The 19,587-nt window shown below is 42.5% G+C and overlaps 1 protein-coding gene across 10 annotated transcripts in view; it reads left to right on the forward strand.

The window, feature by feature from the left end:
- gtf2ird1 (GTF2I repeat domain containing 1) overlaps nucleotides 1-16,982 on the forward strand; it is a 214,990-nt gene extending 198,008 nt beyond the window's left edge. For all 10 annotated transcript variants that reach the window (XM_087977507.1, XM_087977503.1, XM_087977502.1 and 7 more), the window contains 3 exons: nucleotides 7,391-7,428; nucleotides 8,785-8,900; nucleotides 16,751-16,982. In XM_087977507.1, coding sequence (XP_087833633.1) covers nucleotides 7,391-7,428; nucleotides 8,785-8,900; nucleotides 16,751-16,819 — 223 coding nt within the window. In that variant the 3' untranslated portion in view covers nucleotides 16,820-16,982. The remainder of the gene's footprint in view (nucleotides 1-7,390; nucleotides 7,429-8,784; nucleotides 8,901-16,750) is intronic.
- Nucleotides 16,983-19,587: the final 2,605 nt, after the last annotated feature.

The following is a 19,587-nucleotide window of genomic DNA, read 5'->3' on the forward strand; positions in this document are numbered from 1 at the left end:
TGTATACTGGCCTAGTTCCCAATCTATTCTCCTCTGACAAATCTGCCATCCCAGAAATCAGTCTGGTAAACTTTCATTGCACTCTCTCTATGGCAGGTATATTTTTTTTCTTTGAGAAGGAGACCAAAACTACACACAATAATTCAGGTGTATAACTGAGGTCGTGTATAGCTGCAATAACATCCGAGTTCCTGTATTCAACCCTTTCTAATGGCTGGTCCACAAGGACACCCAGATCCCTTTGCATATCAACAATCTGTCCCATCTATCACAATTTAAGTAATATCCTGCTGAAATGACTATACAGAGGCTGGTATCCATTACCAAGTCACAATACACAGGCTGTGGGCCAGCCAAGTCAATCCCCTGGAGATTTTAAATTCCCTGATTATATTGGTCAGCCAGGGCTTCCTGATTGGGGGTTGTTAATTTGGGCCAATCAAGAATCTCATAGTCAGAGGTCCACCTGGTTCCAATTACTACATACTTCTCCCCCTAAGGCCGGGGATGTAGATGTGGGCTTTCTCTTGTAGCCATGATGTTTTTACCCCAGATCCGGTTCCTCTGATTTGGAGTCTGACACAGGTGGTGTGTGCCAGACCATAGCCAGCCTCCTCTTTCAGTGGTAACAGTAACGAGGCTGTATCCATCTCGACTCTGAAGTTTCCTTGACACTAGATGGAGGGGGAGAATCTAGTTTCTGACAGGTCTTCTGGCTGTTCTGAGGGGCCAGAACAGTTTTACTCCTGCCCTGTTTGCAAGGTAACAGCTTTCAGGTGATCTACTTGTTTGCTCAGGACCATCTCACCAACTTAAACTTTGTAAATCCAGGACCTGATCTTATGTTAACCTCACCTCGTATCCATACAGGGTCATTTCCATGGTTCCTCCACTGAACTTTGTCCCCTGGATTAAATAGTCTCTCTTGTTTAGAGGAGGAATTTGGCCGGCATTGGTGTTCCTGCTGTTTGAAATCCCGTCCCAGAGTCTGTGAATATCTGGTTTAACCTGGTGCAGAGTCTTCTCCCCATCAGCAACTCTGCTGGAGCTATCCATGTTGTTGCCTGAGAGGTTGTCCTACAATCGAACATGAACTGGGACAGCTTGGTACTAATTAATTCTAAACGCTGATTCTTTGAGTCTGCCTTCAGCATTTGGACTGCTCTTTCCACCAAATCATTGGACAATGGATGATATGGAGCTGTCCTTATATGCTGAATGCCATTCGACTTTAGGAAATATTCAAATTCCCTGCTGGTAAAAGACATCCCATTGTCAATTAACAATACTTCCAGGAGTCCATGTATCATGAGTGATGCTGCAGCTTCTCAGTTGTCGTCCCTGAGTTTGCCAAATGAACTTTATGCACATCCAACCACTTCGAATTGGAATGCACAATGACCAGGAATATTGAGCCCATTAAAGGACTGGCATAGTCAACATCATACTTGCCTTCATTGCTCAGTCCTTTGAGTATAGGAGTTGGGAAGTCATGCTGAAGTTGTACAGGACATTGGTGACGCCTCTTCTGGAATATTGTGTCCAGTTCTGATTGCCCCATTTTAGGAAGGATATTACTGGAGAGGGTTCAGAAAAGGTGTACCAGTATGTTGCCAGGTATGGAGGGTTTAACTTGTAAAGAAAGGCTGGATAAGTTGGGACATTTTTCATTTGAGCGTAGGAGTTTAAGAGGTAGCCTGATAGTTTATAAAATAATGAAAGGTATAGATAGAGTTAATGGTAATTGTCTTTTCCCTAGTATTGGGGTATTTCAAGACTAGGGGGCACATTTTTAAGGTGAGAGGAGAAAGATTTAAAAAGAACGAGAGGCGATTTTTTTTTTACACAGGGTGGTTCATGTGTGGAATGAACTTCCTGAGGAAGTTATGGATGTGGATACAGTTACAACGTTTAAAGAACATTTGGATAAATACATGAAAAGGAAAGGTTTGAAGGGATATGGGCCAGGAGCAGGCCGGTGAGGCTAGTTTAGTTTGGGATCACGTTCGGCATGGACTGGTTGGACCGAAGGGTCTGTATCCATGCTGTGTGACTATGTAACCGAGTCCTGCGTTTACCCGGCCAATCCCACTCATGGGGCTGCCGCCAGTGGCAGTTTAATTATTCCAACCCACGTGTAGGGGGACATTTCAGGATGTGCATTCTTCTCGGTACAGGTTTTCTTACTCAAGTCAGGCCTTATAGGACACCGTTGCTGTCTCGAGTCCATACACCAGCAGCAATTACAATGGCCTGCCCGCTCAGATCCTGAAGAACTTTTAACCATTTAGCTCAACATTGTTGTGAGATTTTGCTGTGGGCTTGACCAGGGTCCCTCTACTCAGGATATGCCCTTCTTGAGGCTCTGTGATTGCCTCCACTCAAGTGATGTTCCCCATGGTGAGGGTATCCACTTCCATTGGGATGCTGTATAGTTCCCATGCTCCAACTGCCGCATTCTCTAATGACAAAGCTGGTTGTTGTGCCTGCTTGAAGTCCAGTTGGTCTTCAGCTAGTAGGCGTTTCTGCATGGTTACATCATTAATCCCACATACCAAACAGTGTCTCAGCATCTCATTTAGGGTTAACCCAAAATCACATGTCTCTGTCGGCCATCTTAACCTCATCAAAAATCCCAATATGGACCCCTGCAGTTCTCTAACAGCCAAATAAAACCGATAGCATCTCAGAATTGGAGGAGGTTTGGAGTCATGATATTCGTCAACTCTTGAAAGGTTTTAGTGTCTGGTCTCTCTGGGAAAGTTAAGCCTTTTATAACCGAGAAAGCTGCAGGTCCGCAAGCAGTCAGAAGGATTATCCATTGCTTTCATCTGCCCCAGTGTCATTTGCCTGGGAAAAAAATAATAATTTTTCCATCTAATGGGCCCAGTCTTTGCCAACAGGATCGAATGAGTCAAGCTTCTCAAATAAAGGCATGATGCCAGAAATGCTCACCCCTACTCCAGAATGACTGTTGCGAGCGAATGTTCTTCAGGTACTTCCTGTTTTCTCCTGTCACCACTGAAATAACTGCACAGAGACTGGTATCTCATACCAAGTCACCCTTTGTTTATTTGTTCACAGTACATTGGCTGTGATTGCCAGCTCAGAGTCAATCCCTTGAACTGAGGAGATTCTAAATAAGACCATAAAGCAGAGGAGCAGAAATTAGGCCATTCAGCCCATCGAGTCTGCTCCACCATTCAATCATGGCTGATAGGTTTCTTAACCCTATTCTCCTCCTTTCTCCCATAATCCTTGATCCCCTTGATACTCAAGAACCATTTATCTCAGTCTTAAGTATACTGAATGACCTGGCCTCCACAGGGAATGAATGCCATAGATTCACCACTCTTTGGCTGAAGAAGTTTCTCCTTATCTCTGTTCTAAAAGGTCTTCCATTTACTCTAAGGCTATGCCCTCAAGTCTTAGTCTCTCCTACCAATGGAAATATCTTCCCAACATCATCTCTGTCCAGGCCATTCAGTATTCTGTATGTTTCAATTAAATCCCTCCTCATCATTCTAAATTCCATCGAGTATAGACCCAAAGTCCTCAAATGTTCTTAGTATGTTAAGCTGTTCGTTCCTGGGACCATTCTCGTGAACCTCTTCTGAACACAATCAGGGCCAGTACATCCTTTCTGAGATAAGGAGCCCAAAATTTTGCAGAATACTCCAAATGTGGTCTGATCAGAGCTTTATAAAACCCCAGGAGAACATCCTTGCCTTTATATTCAAGTCAGCTCAAAATAAATGCTATCATTGCATTTGTCTTCATAACTACTGACTCAACCTGTAACTTTACCTTGAAAGAAACCCGGACTAGAAATCCCAACTCTCTTTGCACTTAAGACGTCTGAATTTTCTCCCCATTTAGAAAATAGTCCATGCCTCTATTCTTCCTACTAAAGTGTATGGCCTCACCCTTTCCCAAATTACTCCATCTGCCACTTCTTTGCCCACTTCCCTAATCTGTCCAAATCCTTCTGCAGCCTCCCCACCACCTCAGTGCTACCTGTCCTTCTACCTATCATTGTATCATCTCCAAACTTAGCCAGAATGCCCTCAAGTTCCTTCGTCTAGATCGTTAATGTATAAAGTGAGCCTTGTGGAATAGCACTTGTCACCGGCTGCCATCCTGAGAAAGACCCTTTTATCCCCACTCTCTGTTTTCTGCCAAACAGCCAAGCTTCTATCCATGGTCTCTGATACCATGAGCACTTTATCTTACTCCTGGTGCAACACCTTGTCAAAGGCCTTCTTGAAGTCTAGGTAGATAACGTCCATTGGTTCTTCTTGGTCTAAACTGCTTGTTACTTCCTCAAAGAATTCTGGTGGATTTGTCAGGCATGACCTCCCCTTGATGAAACCATGCTGACTTTGCCCCAGTTTATCATATACTTCCAAGTATACAGAAATCTCATCCTTTTTGATGGATTCTAGGATCTCTCCCCTGGTAATTTTTTTTTTCTCTCTGAGTGAACAGAACCCCTGACACTCCTGGTTTTTTTTTCTTTTTTGTTTAACCCCCACACTGCTGCCTAACTGCGGTAGTGCTTTTTTTTCCCCAGCACCCATGTTGTGTGTGTGCAGGTGTGACACACAGTGAGAGACACAAGGTGCACGAATCTTTATTCAATTTCCACCACCAGGAAGAAAGGAAACACCCGAGTGGCCAGTGACCAGCAGTGCCCTTCACATCAAAGGGCAATGCTGTGTGACTCTCCCCTGTTAATTTTTTTTTTCTTTTTTCTTTTCTCCTGTTTATTTTTTTCTCCCTTTTTTCTTTTTTTTCTTTTTTTTTTCTTTTTTAACGCCCACACTACCGCCTAACTGCGGTAGTGCTTATTTTACCCCCAGCACCCATGGTGTGTGTGTGCAGGTGTGAGACACAGTGAAAGACACAAAGTGCACGAATCTTTATTCAAATTCCACCACCAGGAAGATAGGAAAACACCCGGGTGGCCAGTGACAAACACTGCCCTTCACATCAAAGGGCAGTGCTGTGTGACTCTCCCCTGTTAATCTTTTTTTTTCTTTTTTCACCAGGAAATTCTCCTGTTTATTTTTTATTTTTTTTTTATTTTAACCCCCACACTACCACCTAAGTGCGGTAGTGCTTATTTTATCCCCAGAACCCATGGTGTGTGTGTGCAGGTGTGAGACACAGTGAAAGACAAAGTGCACGAATCTTTATTCAATTTCCACCACCAGGAAGATAGGAAAACACCCGGGTGGCCAGTGACCAACACTGCCCTTCACATCAAAGGGCAGTGCTGTGTGACTCTCCCCTGTTAATTTTTTTTTTATAGACGTGGTCCACGGACTCCACAGCACCACAGAACAAGCAGTTGGGTTGGGAGTCCGTGAACCACCGCAACCTGCGGTTGCAGGGGACTGCTGCGTGCAGCACCTCCTGTTTTTATTTTTTTATTTTTTCGCCCACACCCAATATAGACGTGGTCCATGGACTCCACAGCACAAGCAGTTGGGCTGGGGGTCCGTGAACCACCGCAATCTGCGGTTGCAGGGGACTGCTGCGTGCAGCACCTCCTGTTTTTTTTTCTGTTTTTTTTTTCTTCTTTTTATTTTTTTTCTTTTTTAACCCCCACACTACCACCTAAGTGCGGTAGTGCTTATTTTATCCCCAGCACCCATGGTGTGTGTGTGTGCAGGTGTGAGACACAGTGAAAGACACAAAGTGCACCAATCTTTATTCAATTTCCACCACCAGGAAGATAGGAAAACACCCGGGTGGCCAGTGACCAACACTGCCCTTCACATCAAAGGGCAGTGCTGTGTGACTCTCCCCTGTTAATTCTTTTTTTTTTCTTTTTTTTTATTCTTTTTCTCAAAAGGGAAAACACCCAAGTCGCCAAATCTCCTGTTTCTTTTTTTTTAACCCCCACACTACCACCTAAGTGCGGTAGTGCTTATTTTATCCCCAGCACCCATGGTGTGTGTGTGCAGGTGTGAGACACAGTGAAAGACACAAAGTGCACCAATCTTTATTCAATTTCCACCACCAGGAAGATAGGAAAACACCCGGGTGGCCAGTGACAAGCACTGCCCTTCACATCAAAGGGCAGTGCTGTGTGACTCTCCCCTGTTAATATTGGTCATCCAGGGCTTTCTGATTGGCCCAGGGTTAACAAACCCAAACAAGAATTTCGTAGCCAACAAGGTCAACCTGGTTCCATTCACTATACCGGCCATTCTGGCTTTCCTGCTGAAATGGGCAACTTCACATTTATCCGGGTCACACTGCATCTGCCACATATTTGCCCACTCACTCAACTTATCTAAATTACCCAGTAGCCTCTTTACATCCTCCTCACATTTGATGTTTTCACCTAATTCTCTTGATTTCCTGATTGCATTAGCTTCTCTACCAAAATACAACATCTGGTTATTTATCCACTTCGTGACTCCGAGCAGTTGCTGTACGCAAATTAGCAGCCACATTTATTTAAATAAGCAGTAAACTATTTAAATAGGGAAAGCTTGCAAAACTCGGTGGTGCAGAAGGATCTGGATGTTCGGGTACATAAACCACATGAGGTTGGAATGGAGATACAGCAAGTGATTGGGAAGTTGGATGGAATATTGTTCTTTATTTGGGGGGCTATGCAATATAAAAATAGGTAGGTTTTACTGCTGCTGTGCAGAACACTTTTTGACACCACGCCTGGAGTAATTTTGATCTCCTTACTTGAAAAAACCTATTGCTTCAGAAGCAGTTCACAAAGTTCACCCGTTCCTCGAATGAAGGGCTTATCTGATGAGGAAGTGTTGAACGGATAGAACCTGTATTCATTGGAATTTAGCAGACTGGCAGGTGATCCACAGGATGCATACTGAGAGTGTTTCCTGTAATAGAAGGGACTAAAATTAGGGGAGGTAGATTAAAAATAGGAGGTTGCCCTTTTTAGACAGAAATTAGGAGAATTGTTTTCTTTTAAGAGGTTGTTCTCTTCTCTTGAAATAGTGGAGGTGGGTCTTTAAGTTTTTCTAGGCTGATAGGTTTTTGATAGCCAAGGGAGTCAAGAGAGGTATGGGGACAGACAAGACAAGAGCTGAGATTACAAGCAGACTAACCATGATATTATTGAATGGTGGAGCAGGCTTGAAGGACCAAATGGCATCTCCCTGCTCCTAAGTCACATGTTTCTATAACTTGACTTCCAATGAGTGGCAACATCAGTCTTCCTGGTTGCTGCTTTTTGAAGTCGGCGAGCGGATGCCAGTAATTCACCGCAGCAGTAGCTAATGAAGAAGAGAAGCACATCACCAAGCCTACCTTTTCAAGTAAATGTCAGTAGTGGATTCACCTTAGTCATTGTAAACTGGCAGGTGATGACTTGTTTTCATTTTTTAATCTTTTACAGGCCTTTTGCAGAGATTTGTAATGAAGCGTCAAAATCAGGTGAGAAAGTGTTATCTAATCCTCCAATCAATACATTCATAATGTTCCCACACAGGCTCCCCTAATGGAGATGTTGGTAGATTATCTACCCAAATAAACCAACATTATGCATGTCTTGGATCCCTGATTTACACCCAGAGACAGTACTAGTGCTGAGATTGTTTGTGGGGAAGGATAATTGAGTTCTGCTCCCAAATGTTATCTATTGACTGCTGGAAAATAGTCTGGCTCCAGTGGAATAATCTGGTAGTGTCAGGGGCTACTCTTCTGCCTTATTGAATCACTAATCGATACTGAGCACAGGGTTCCCAGGGTTGCCCAATGACCAGCTGAGCTGGTGCAATTGTGCGTTTCCATATGTACATGTAAGTCTAAGTGTATTGTCTACTTGTGGGTGTACTTGGATTTATGCATATTGTTTTCATGTGGGGGGGGGGCAGGTGCTCATGAGACAGTTAAGGCTGAACCACGTTGGTGTGGGATTGGAGTCACATATGTGTGAAGTAAGAGTGGCAGGTCTCCTTCATAGAAGGGCATTGTTGAACTAGTGGGTCTTGTCAAGTCCCATTCATCTGGCAGCTAGTCAGCACATGCTGATTTTAAAATTCTCATCCTTGTTATCAACTCCTTCCACCCTGTCTCTGTTATCTCCTCCAATGCCACAACTCTCTAACATATTGGCACTCGCTACTAATTCTTGTCCCTTGCTCAGCCCAGATTTTTATCCCACCTCCACTGGTGGTTGTGCTTTCATTTGCCTAGTTCCCAAGCTCTGGATCTCCCTCCTTACATGTCTTCACCTCCCGGTCTTGCTTTCTTCCTCAAAATATGCCTCAAATCTTACACCGATTCGGACAAGTCTCGAGTTATCTGACCTAGAATCGTCAAAAGTGTCTTCGTTTCATATTTTGTTTTATCACGCTGCAATGAGCAGCCATAGGACATTTCATATAATTAGGTGCCGTACAAACTGAAGTTGTTGTTTGTCAGATTTTCTCACTTCCATGGCTCACAGCTTTTTGTTTCTTGATTTTACTTTTAATTCAATTCAAACTCTCAAGGTGCTATGGTGGGATTTGAACTTGCGTTCTCTGGGGGAAATTACAATCCAGTTCTAATAAAGAATGGCTGACGTTTATCAATTTACAAAAAATACATCAAGAAATCCCCAGTGGTCCCACCATGATTCTGCACACTCAGGAATGGGAGGGAGGATCACTGATAAGGGAATAAGGTGCACAGTGTCAGCTTATGTTATAGGAAACTGTTGTTGATTCTTACAACTTGACAATGCACTTCTGTGGAATAATAGTAACATTTGGAATATTGTGTATGTTACCTTTTAATCCGGTTTAGCATCCAAACAAGATGCAGTACACAAACGGAAGCGAAGAAGAGTTTCAGAGGGGAGTATTGTGCCGTCATCCTCGAACATGGAAGCAGGCGTATCACCAAATCCAGTCCCTCTTGTGGTAATTAATTTTGAAAATTAAATATACATTAAGTAGGGGATTTTGATTTCCTGTGCTGACATTCTTCCACCTATGACTTTTACATTCAACACTAATAACAGGCGACAAATCTGAATGCAGATACTGTTGCCCCAGCCTCTGTCAGTGCTTCTGTGTGTAAGAACTGTTTAATGATTTGCAGGAGCGGTTCACAAAGTGGCTGACTGAGTAATTGCTGCACTCGTGACATTGAGCAAGCTAGGCCCAGATTCCAGGAGCATTGCCTGATATTAGCTGGTTAACCAATCTTGGCCAATGTGGCTTTCAGAGTGCAGCCATTGGCTTTAACCTCTCTTGTGAAGAAAAAAGTGAAATTGCTCATAGCTAAAGGTTCCTGGTTTCCTTTGCAGTGACCCTTACTATCAGATGGAGGGTGACACAATTCACAAACTCTTCTTGACTTAGCTACTGGACACTTGGTGAGGAGCCAAAGAGTTGGACGTCTCCAATAACCTATAACACTGCATTAGTTTGGGTAGAAATTTACTGAGTTTTCCTGCATAATTAGATGGCATAATTTCTGATTGGGCTGCTGCATCAAGATCACTGCCTGATTTTTTTTTTTAATCATTCGTTCATATGTGGACTTCACTGGCAAGGCCACCTGCTAATTGCCTTGGAGAAGATCATGGTGAGCTGCCAACTTGAAACTGCTTAGAATCATCAGAGTGTTGAGACCCTACAACAGTAGAGGAATGGCAGTATAGTTCCAAGTGGGATGATGTGTAACTTGGAGGGATGTGGGAGTACTCCTTAGCATCTGCTACCCTTCTAAGTGGTAAAGGCTATGGGTTTTAGAAGGTGCTGGTGAAGGTGCCGGAGTGATTTGCTACACTGCACCTTGTAGGTGGTACACATTCTGCTACTGTTCTTCTGTGATGAGGGAGTAAGTGTTGAAAGTGATGGATGGGGCTGCTTTTGCCTTAGACGGTGATGGGTTTCTTGAGTGGAGTATTCCTTCACATTCCTGAGTTGTAATTGTAGATGATAGACAAGAAACAAATTACTCACTTCACATTTCCAAGCCTCTGACCTGCACCACGTATATGACCCCATTTCAGTTTCTGGTCGATAAGACCACATGAAATAGGAACAGAAGTTGGCCGTTCAGCCCCTTGAGCTTGCTGTGCCATTCAGTTGGATCCATAGATGATCCAGCATTCCTTAGGTTCACTTTCCTGCCCTTTCCCTGTAACCTTTGATTCCCCTACCGATCAGTTATTTTCCAAAAATACTCGGGTAAAAGTTGACCTCCTATTTTTGGCCAAAAAATCTGGAGTTTTCCATATATCTTGTGTAAAAGTCAACCCCAGTTTGTCACCGATAACAAAACAACATTTAAAGTCAAGGTATTATCCTGCACATAAATGTTACGATGACGAAATGAGATTTTTGTTCCATGCTATTATGTGTTTTGATGTACAATTCACACCAATTTGGCGTGAAAGTTCAAGGTGCATCAGGTCAGAGTCCGGTGACAACCTCCCTTTGTGTGCAACTCAGCTTACCGTAATTCATTGTGGTTTTTTTCTTTATTCGTTTAGAGATCAGTTGGGTTTCTGCTAATGATATGGTATTTTCAACTGTAGCATGAATTTCAGCCACTCATAAGCAGTATCCATGTAAAAGTTGACCCCATGAATTTAACCATTAAAAAGTCTAAAATAATTCAACTTTTACAAGTGTATGTACGGTACATCTCTCAGCCTTAAATATACACAAAGACTTACTCCCAACAGCTCTGTATGGCAAGGAGTTCCAAGACAAGTCTGAAATCATTCCACAGAGGCTGGTATCCCGCAACCAAGTCCCCCTTTATTTACATGTGGAGAATTCTTGACACTGATCCAACTTCCTCAGAGCCAGCTCTCAGAGTGAACAGAATCTCTGACACTCCTGTCTGTCAGTGAGGGCTCCCTGATTGGACTAGGTTACCCACTCCAATCAGGAAACTCATATTGAATGAGGGTCCACCTGGCTGTCCTCCCTGATTCTAAGGGGATAAACTGTTGTTTTTTTGTAGCACCTCCTGGGGCATTTTAGCACAGGATCAGGTTCCTCCAGCTCTGCCTCTTATATGGGCATCATGTAACACATAGTAGCTCACCTCTTGTGCCTTGAAGCAAATCACTAAGGCTGCTTCGACAGCACTTTCAAAACCTGTGACCTCTACCATCTAGAAGGACAAGGGCAGTAGATGCTCAGAAGAAATTCACTTCTTTTCAAGTGGCAGAGGCATCAAGGCAGCGACATCTGCTGTGACCATCTCCAACTCGGAGGTATCTTCAATGCTTGACAAAGAGGGAGAACCAAAATGTGCCGGAACAGTCAAAAGGCAGTCTAAGAGCTGGGCACATTCTGCTCCTGCCCCGTTGGTAAACTTGTAGCTTTCAAATGGTCCACATGCTTTTTCAGGACTGTCTCATCTACCCAAACTTTATACATTACTGGACCCGACCTCGCGTCAACCATGCGCCTTACCCATGCAGGGCCAATCTCATGGGTCCTACACTTTGTTCCCAGAAGTAACTGTCTCTCTCACTTAGCATTGGCATTCCTGATACTGTTTCACACAATTCCTCCTCAGGTCTGGGCCAATCAGATTTAACCTGGTAACGCTATATGGTCTTCTCCCATTAGCAACTCTGCTGGAGCTATCCCTGCAGTTGTATGAAAGGTGGTCCTACAACCAAATAGGAACCAGGGCTGTTTGTTACCTAGTGAAGCCTGCCTCCAAAGTTTGGACTGTTCTTTCTGCAAAACCATTGGACGATGGATAGTATGGAGCAGTCCTTGTGTGAAGAATACCATTTAACTTTTGAAAATACTCAAATTCCCGACTGGTAATCGATGCCTGGTAACTGTGACCAGCATTTCAGGGAGTCCATGTTTCACAAAAGATGCATGCAGTTTTTCTATTATGTCCCTGTTTTGACAAATGAATTCTGTGCACGTCCAGCTATTTTGGGTGGGCATTAAAAATGCCTAAGAACATTGAGTCCATTAAAGGACCTGCATAATCGACGTGTAATAGAATCCAAGGTTTATCCAGCGATTCCCACGAATGTGGACAGCAGCTGGCAGTAATTGCTGTCCTTGTTTGGCGTTCTGGGCACTGCCCCACCAATGTGGTTTTGTCTGCATCCACTCCTGGCTACCAGACATAACTTCTCACCAACATCTTCATTTTGGAAACCCCTGGATGATCCTGGTGGAATTTAACCTGTGTCTGGCGGTATCTTTGCTTGGGACAATCCGTCTTGCTCCCCATAATAAGATGCCATCCTCTACGGTCTGTTCGGGTCCAAAAGGGTTTCCGTTCTGGTTGTGATGGCCCTTTGGATTACATCATCACCACCAGCTGTTTCAGTTTTGCCAGGACTGGATCTTTCTGCACCCAGAGTCTTGATATTCCAGCTGTGATTGGAAGAGTGTCCAGAAAATTTAAACCCATTACGGACTCTTCCATGGTGCCATCACCGGGGGGGGGTGTCTGCCAGCAGGAGGCAGCTCAATGCATCCGCATTTGTTAATTGGCCTCCCAGACGGTGTTCCAGTTTGTAATTATACACACTTAGTATTAGAGCACACCGCTGACTTCCGTCTGAAGCTATGGGCGGCACTGCCTTATCCTCTTCAAGTGAACATAGCAGGAGTTTGTGATCTATTATTTTTACACGTTTATGTCCGTAAAAGTATTGGTGGAACTTCCTGACTCCAAATATCTATCTTCTCTATCTTCCTTCTCTATCTGGCGTATTGATTCTCTGCATTAGCCAGAGCCCTGGAGCATGTGCTACTGGGCATTCCTCTCCATTGGGCCATCTATGAGCTAATACTACCCCATTACCATACGGGGAGGCATCGCATGTCAATATCAGATCCCATTTGGGATCATAATGTGCCAACGCCTGAGAGGTTGATAGCTGTTTTTTCACTTTCCTGAAGATTATGGCTTGGCTACGTGACAATTTCCAAAGCTCACCCTTTCCTAAGGGTTGATGCAAAGGTGCCAGGGTGGAGCACGGTTATGTATGAACTTTCTGTAAAGATCTAAGCTCCAGTACTGACATGGGAGCCGGGGCACCTTTGATCACCCTCACTTTTTCCAACAGATACCAGAAAGTCTTGTTGGTTCTGTCGCCCAAGTAGGTTACTTGGGGTGCCTGGCACACACACCTTTCCATTCTAAGGCTTACGCCTGCTTGGGAGAGATATCTAAGAATTGTGTCCAGGTCCTCTAAGTGCAGCTTATTGATTTTCCCTGTTATTAGCACAGGCAACCTGAGGTAGATCTTGTAAAATGTTCTCCATAGTCTGCTGAAAACAGGCTGATACCCTAAATCTTGTACAAACCCTCATAGATTTTAATTGTAGCATGCACCTGGGAATCCTTATCTAACTACATTTGTAAATATGCATGGCTCATGTCCAGTTTTGTGATAGATAGTCTCCACCCTCCCTGCCCCGCCCTGCCAGGTTTGCATATAAATCCTCTTTGCAAGGGATCAGGTATTTATCCAGGTGTAAAAAGCTGTTTACCATTTGTTTAAAATCCCCACAAAGGCAAACTGACCTGTCAGGCTTCACAGTTGGGACAACTGGGGCAGCCCATTCCACAAGCTGGGCAGTTTTTGATCATTTCTTCACTTTCCAGCCTTCTGATTTCTGTCTCTACTTTTACCAGAAGGCAATTGGCACTGAGTGGGCCTTACAGAATCATGCAATTGTTTCCTGGTCAACATGCAAGGTGGTCTTGACTCCTTTGATAGTCCCCAGACCTTCCTGGAAGAGTACTCATTAGAGACTAGACCAGACATTATACCCTTAATCTGAAAAGGTTCACAACTGGTTCTGCGATCATTGACATGGCCATACCAGTATTGACCTCCATTAGAACCAGGTGAACATTTAACTTGACATGTTCTTGGATTGCTTTTGATTTGTGTGGTGCTGAGAAATGTAAATGTTCCAAATCCGATGTTGGTGGACTTTCCAGGGTGTGCATTCCCCTGGATACCAGATATGAGTTTTCTTACTCAATTCAGGCATGGTAGGACACTGGCAGCAACTACAATTGCTTGCTGGCCCGGATCCTGAAGAAAATTGTAATCATTTGGCCAAGGTTTGGCTTTGTTTTCGGGCTTTCCTGTGGGCTGACCTAGACTCCCTTTGTTCAGGGTATGTCTTGACTGAGGCTATGCAGTTGCCTTCACATAAATGATGTTCCCCAAGCTCAGACAGACCTGCGAGGGTGCCCACTTCCATCATGTGCTCCACTTTCCGCATTTTCCAACGATAAAGCCAGTTGTAGTGCCTGTTTGAAGTTCAGTTGGGGTTCAGCTGGAAGGCGCGTTTCTATAGTTACATCATTAATCCTACTCTTGTCGCTGAAATAACTCTGAGACTGGTAATCCCTCACCAAGTCACCCTTTATTTATAGTGGAGAGTCCGTGACACTGAACCAGCTCTCACAGTGAACAGTGACTCCAGATTTTTTTCCTTTTTTTTTACAGTGAGAGACACAAGGTGTACAAATCTTTATTCAATTTCCACCACCAGGAAGAAAGAAAACACCCAAGTGGCCAGTGACAAGCAGTGCCCTTCACTCCAGTTTATTTTTCTTTTTTTTCTTTTTATTCTTTTTAACCCCCACACTACCGCCTAACTGCGGTAATGCTCATTTTTCCCCAGCACCCATGCCCACCTCTCCCTGAACAACTCCAGGGTGTTGGTCGACACCGCGTGCTCCTTCTCCAAGGACACCCGGGCCCTAACGTAACCACTCCAGTTTATTTTTTTTTTATTTTTTTCTTTTTCTTTCTTTTTTTTTACCAGGAAGATAACACTCCTGTATATTTTTTTTTATTTTTATTTTTTTTTAAACCCCCACACTACCACCTAAGTGCGTTGGGGTTATTTTTTCCCCAGCACCCATGATGTGTGTGTGCAGGTGGGAGACACACCACTCCAGTTTATATCTACCAGTCAGGACACCCTGATTGGACCAGGGTAACAGCCCCAAAGAGGGAATTCATGTTCTGTGATGTCCATCTGGCTGACCTTGTTCCAATCATTAGTCTCTCAACCCTCTGAGAGAAGAAATTCCTCTTCATCTCAGTCTTAAATGGAGACCCTTAATTCTTAGACTATGCTTTCTGGTCCTAGACTCTCCCATAAGGGAAAGCATCCTTTCAGTATTTATCCTGTCCAAGCCCCTTAAGAATCCAATATGTTTCAATGAGATCACCTCTCATTCTTCTACATTCCAATGAGTAGAGTCCAACCTGTTTAGCCTTTGTCTGTTAGATAATCTTTCTATACCTGGGTCCATCCTAATGAACCTTCTCTGAACTGCTGCTAATGAAATAATATATTTTCTTAAATAAGGGAATCAAAAACTGCTCACACTACTCCAGGTATGTTCTCACTAGCACCTTGTACAGTTTCAGAAGGATTCCCTACTCTTGTACTCCAATCTCCCTGAAATAAGGACTAATATTCCATTAGCCTTCCTGATTACCTACTGCCCTGTGTGCTAGCTTTCTGTGTTTAGTGCAGAAGTTCCCCCAAGTCCCTTTGTTATACAGCTTTCTGCAGTTTTTCTGTATTTAAACAATACTTTTGTTTTCTTTGACAACTTCACATTTTCTTTCATTATAATCCCATTTGCTGATGTTTTGCCCCATAATTTAGTAACCCCACCAGATGTTAGTAGTGAGGGATTCAGCAATGATTATGTCAAGAATGTTGGTTAAATTTGCTTTAATTAGAGATGGTCATTGCCTGGCACTTGTGTGACATGAATGTTACTTGCCACTCAACAAACCTAGAAATTGTTAGGACTTGCTACAAATGGACATAATTACTTTGCTATCTAATAACATGAACGGTGCTAAATATTATTTTGTCATCTGCAAACATCCCCACTCTGACTTTATGATGAACGGAAGGTCATTGATGAAACAGCTGAAAATGGTTGGGCCTAGGTCACTACTCTGAGGAACTCCTGCAGAGATGACCTGGAGCTGAGATGACTGTACTCCAACAATTCTATTCTGTTCAATTTGTGGTTTATGTGAGAATCATAGCAGACAAAATTTACTGCTAAGAAATGTAAAATGTATATTAAGGAAAGATACAACAGATAGTAGACATGAATGGTATTAAAGGAGCTAACTGTTTGTTTCAAACAGAGCTAGAGTTAAATTAATAAAAATTAAATTTAAGATTAATATCACCAAGTTCTTCTCAGTAACAGCATTTGGAACCTGGAACTAACTTCTTGATAACAGCGATGGAAGCAAAAATTCTGTTCATTGAAGAATGATTTGGATGAAGTAAGGTAGACTGAAAGGCATTCTTTATCCTTAGTTATGTTACGTAAGCAAATGTAGAAAAATACTGAAATCTGAGAATCTTAGCAATAATTTCAAAAGAAGCCATTAAATGAACTGAAATGGAGGTGAAGCCACTTTTGCCTTGCAATGTCATGGGTGAGGGGAGTGTATTTCTGTAGTGGGGCCAGGGCTTAGAAAATTTTCATATTGGAGAGTGAAGGTGGTAGATCTTTTTAATATATATTCAGTGGGTGAAGGTAGGATTTTGCTATTCTACATTCTTAACTCAGATATGTACTTCTAAGACATAACTCTCTATGGTAAGTTGTAAAGTTCACTCTATTGTTCAGCTTTACGCATTTAATAAATTCAACTCAACTCGAAGGAGTAAATGTGGATTTGTTTTAATCTTCAACTCAATGCCCTGCCTGTTCCATACAATGATGCTGTCACATCTTCCTCTCTTTACAGCAATGGCCGATGTACCTGGTAGACTATGGTGCAGTCAACATGCAGATCCAAGGGCCTGTAAATTTCTAATTAACAACTTGCTCAAGAACAAGCATGTTTTTTGAAAAAAGACACATGTAATTATGTACCATAACCGTATAGTATGAACTTTAATATTTCCTTCTAGAACACATCCTGATTTTTACACTGTCTCCATGTGACCAAGGGCTTTAAATAAATGTGCTGCCTTGCTTTCGCACGTATTGGCTAAATTATTTGTAATAAAGACATGTTCATGAAGCTTGTATAACCATGAAATTTTAGGCCTTTCGTTTTGGGAATCCTAGATTCTACTTCGGTTGCACCAATGCACAAACCCCTCTGCAGAATTGGTGAGGATAGTCTTTTTGAAATTCTGAGTTTCATCCAAAAGGGAAATAGTGAGGGAAGTTTCATCTATCCTGTCTGAACAGCACTTTGAGACCATCTGGAAGTTAATTACAGAGCAGTTTTGGTTTCAGAGATGACGAGATAGTAATTGGTGTGTGTTTTGCCCAGCTTTCAGGTTCAAATAGGCACAGAGAATATCAATTTAGAGATATAACAATGTGCAGAATATTCACAGACACTAGTCCAGCTGCTGAATTCAGGGAACCTTTCTAAACTCCTAAGAACAGCCATTAGCTGCTGACCATTAAATGTCAAATTACTTTAAGATAAATGTGAAGAGATGCACTTTGGGAGAATAAGAAGCAATATCCATGCCTGAGAAAATAAGGAGCTTAAATCAGGTAGAATACCAAAGGGATTTTGTGATATAGATGGAAAAATCATTAAAAGCAGCATCCTAGGTCAGCAAAACAATAAAAAGAATTCTAACACCTGGATTTATTTCCAAGAGTACGGAATTTAAAAGTGGGGAATGTATAGTAAATCTGTAAAAGGATCATGAAGACTGCATTTGAAACATTGTGTAGAGGTCAGGTTTCCATTCTATAAAAAAATACAAAGGAGCACTTAAGAAAGAGCAAAACAGGTTTACAAGAATTGCACCAGCACTGAGCATATGACTATTAAGAAAGTGAACTTATTGGACCTTTTATCTTGAGAGAAGAGGAAAACTCAGTGGGAAATGTGTTAGTCAATATGCATGTGGTGAAAGTATACAGCCCATATGATACAGTTACTAGTAAAATCCAGAGGGAAGTAAGGGAAAGCTCTTTACTTTGTGACTGGAGAATTGTGGAATCTGCTATCACAGGAGATGAATTTAATTAAGAAAATCATCTAATTCAGTGCTTCCTACACTGGGTATGTCATGAACTGAACTATTTTGGGGGTTGCAGGTTCTGAGGCCACAGTGAATCTTGGATTGATTTCTTCCAAACTCCAAGGCCTCTTTAAATTCTCAGAGTTTTGGTCATTGGATGTACCCTAAGAGACTGCCTCCAGCAGCAGCAACAAAAGCCCTCATGAGTAATTGGGTATTTAAGTGATTTTTGATTAACCCTGCTTAAATTTCATTAACTCCTTGCAAGAGAGAGGAGAAAAAGTGACTGGGATATTGGGAGGGAAGTGGGGTGAAGGGGGATTGGAAGCTAAAGGTATCGGAGGCAGAATGGAAAGGTGGGGAGAAGGGAGAGGTACGGTGATTGAGGGGAGAAGGATTGGGAATCAGGAGTGAAAGGGACGGAGTTTAAGAACTGGAGGATTGGGGTATATTGGGAGGATGGGGAGTAGATGGTGGTTGAAGGGGAGTAATGAATTTGGGAATGTTGGTATGTGATGGAAGGTCAGGGCATTTAAGGGGGAGATTGATATGGTAAAGGAAAGGGTAATGAGACATACTCAACTCTTTTTCCATCCCTGCTCAGCAACTGTAACAGTCAGCATTCGTTGTTGCAAGCACCAGGAGTGAAGCACACCTGAATGAAGGTTTCTCTGACAGGCAGGTCTGTGCCTATAGGTACTTTACAATGTACAGGATGATTCTTCTAGGATGTCTGACATTCTTCACCTTCCTCAGGCGCCATTCCTACAGAGTCATGTTGAAGTGAGTGCAACAGTTTCCTGGACAACTGTACTGGGTTGACTTGAAGGTGTCCTTCAAATCTATCAAGGCAATGACACCTAAGTTTGAATAAGCTTGCTCCAATGTCAGCCTGGTACTAATATAGCTCCTGTTGTACCTCTCTTGTGGGATAAACATACAAAAATAAGACAGCATCAGCAAATAGGGTCAAAGTAAGAAAAATGGTACAAAGACTGAATTAAAGGCTTCCTGCACACAACTTATCTAATAAGATGAATTAATGGCTCAAATAGAAATAAATGGATATAAGATGATATGGTTGCAAGGTTACAAAGACTGGGAACTGAGTATTTGGGGTACATAACATTTTGGAAGGATAGACAGAAAGAATAAAGGCAGGGTAATTCTTAAAAGATGAGATCAGTACCGCTATGAAATGATTGTGATTTGAAAGATTAATATGTAGAATCAGTTTGGGTAGAAATAACAAAGAAAAGAAAATTAGTGGGAATAGCTTATGGTTTCATGACATAGTAAGGTAACATAAATAAAGAAGCAGATGTAAACCAGAACAAGGACTACCTTGTAAGACAAAGTAAAGATCAAATAATAATAGGGGGCATGTGAGAAGGGTAATACTTATGAGTGACATTAAATGTCATATAAGAGTTTGATGGGTTCGAAGCTGAGAATGTTTCCTCTTTTAGGGCAAGCTCAAATTAGCTGATACATATGGTCACTGGACTGGAAACGTTAACTGTTCTCTCCACAGATGCTGCCAGACCTGCTGAGTTTCTCCAGCAATTTCTGTTTTGAATTAGCTGAT

The sequence above is a fragment of the Chiloscyllium plagiosum genome, unplaced genomic scaffold (assembly GCF_037043375.1).
Source record: "Chiloscyllium plagiosum isolate Xiang-an unplaced genomic scaffold, Cpla_swu_hap1 HiC_scaffold_31, whole genome shotgun sequence".
Classification (NCBI taxonomy): Eukaryota; Metazoa; Chordata; class Chondrichthyes; order Orectolobiformes; family Hemiscylliidae; genus Chiloscyllium; species Chiloscyllium plagiosum.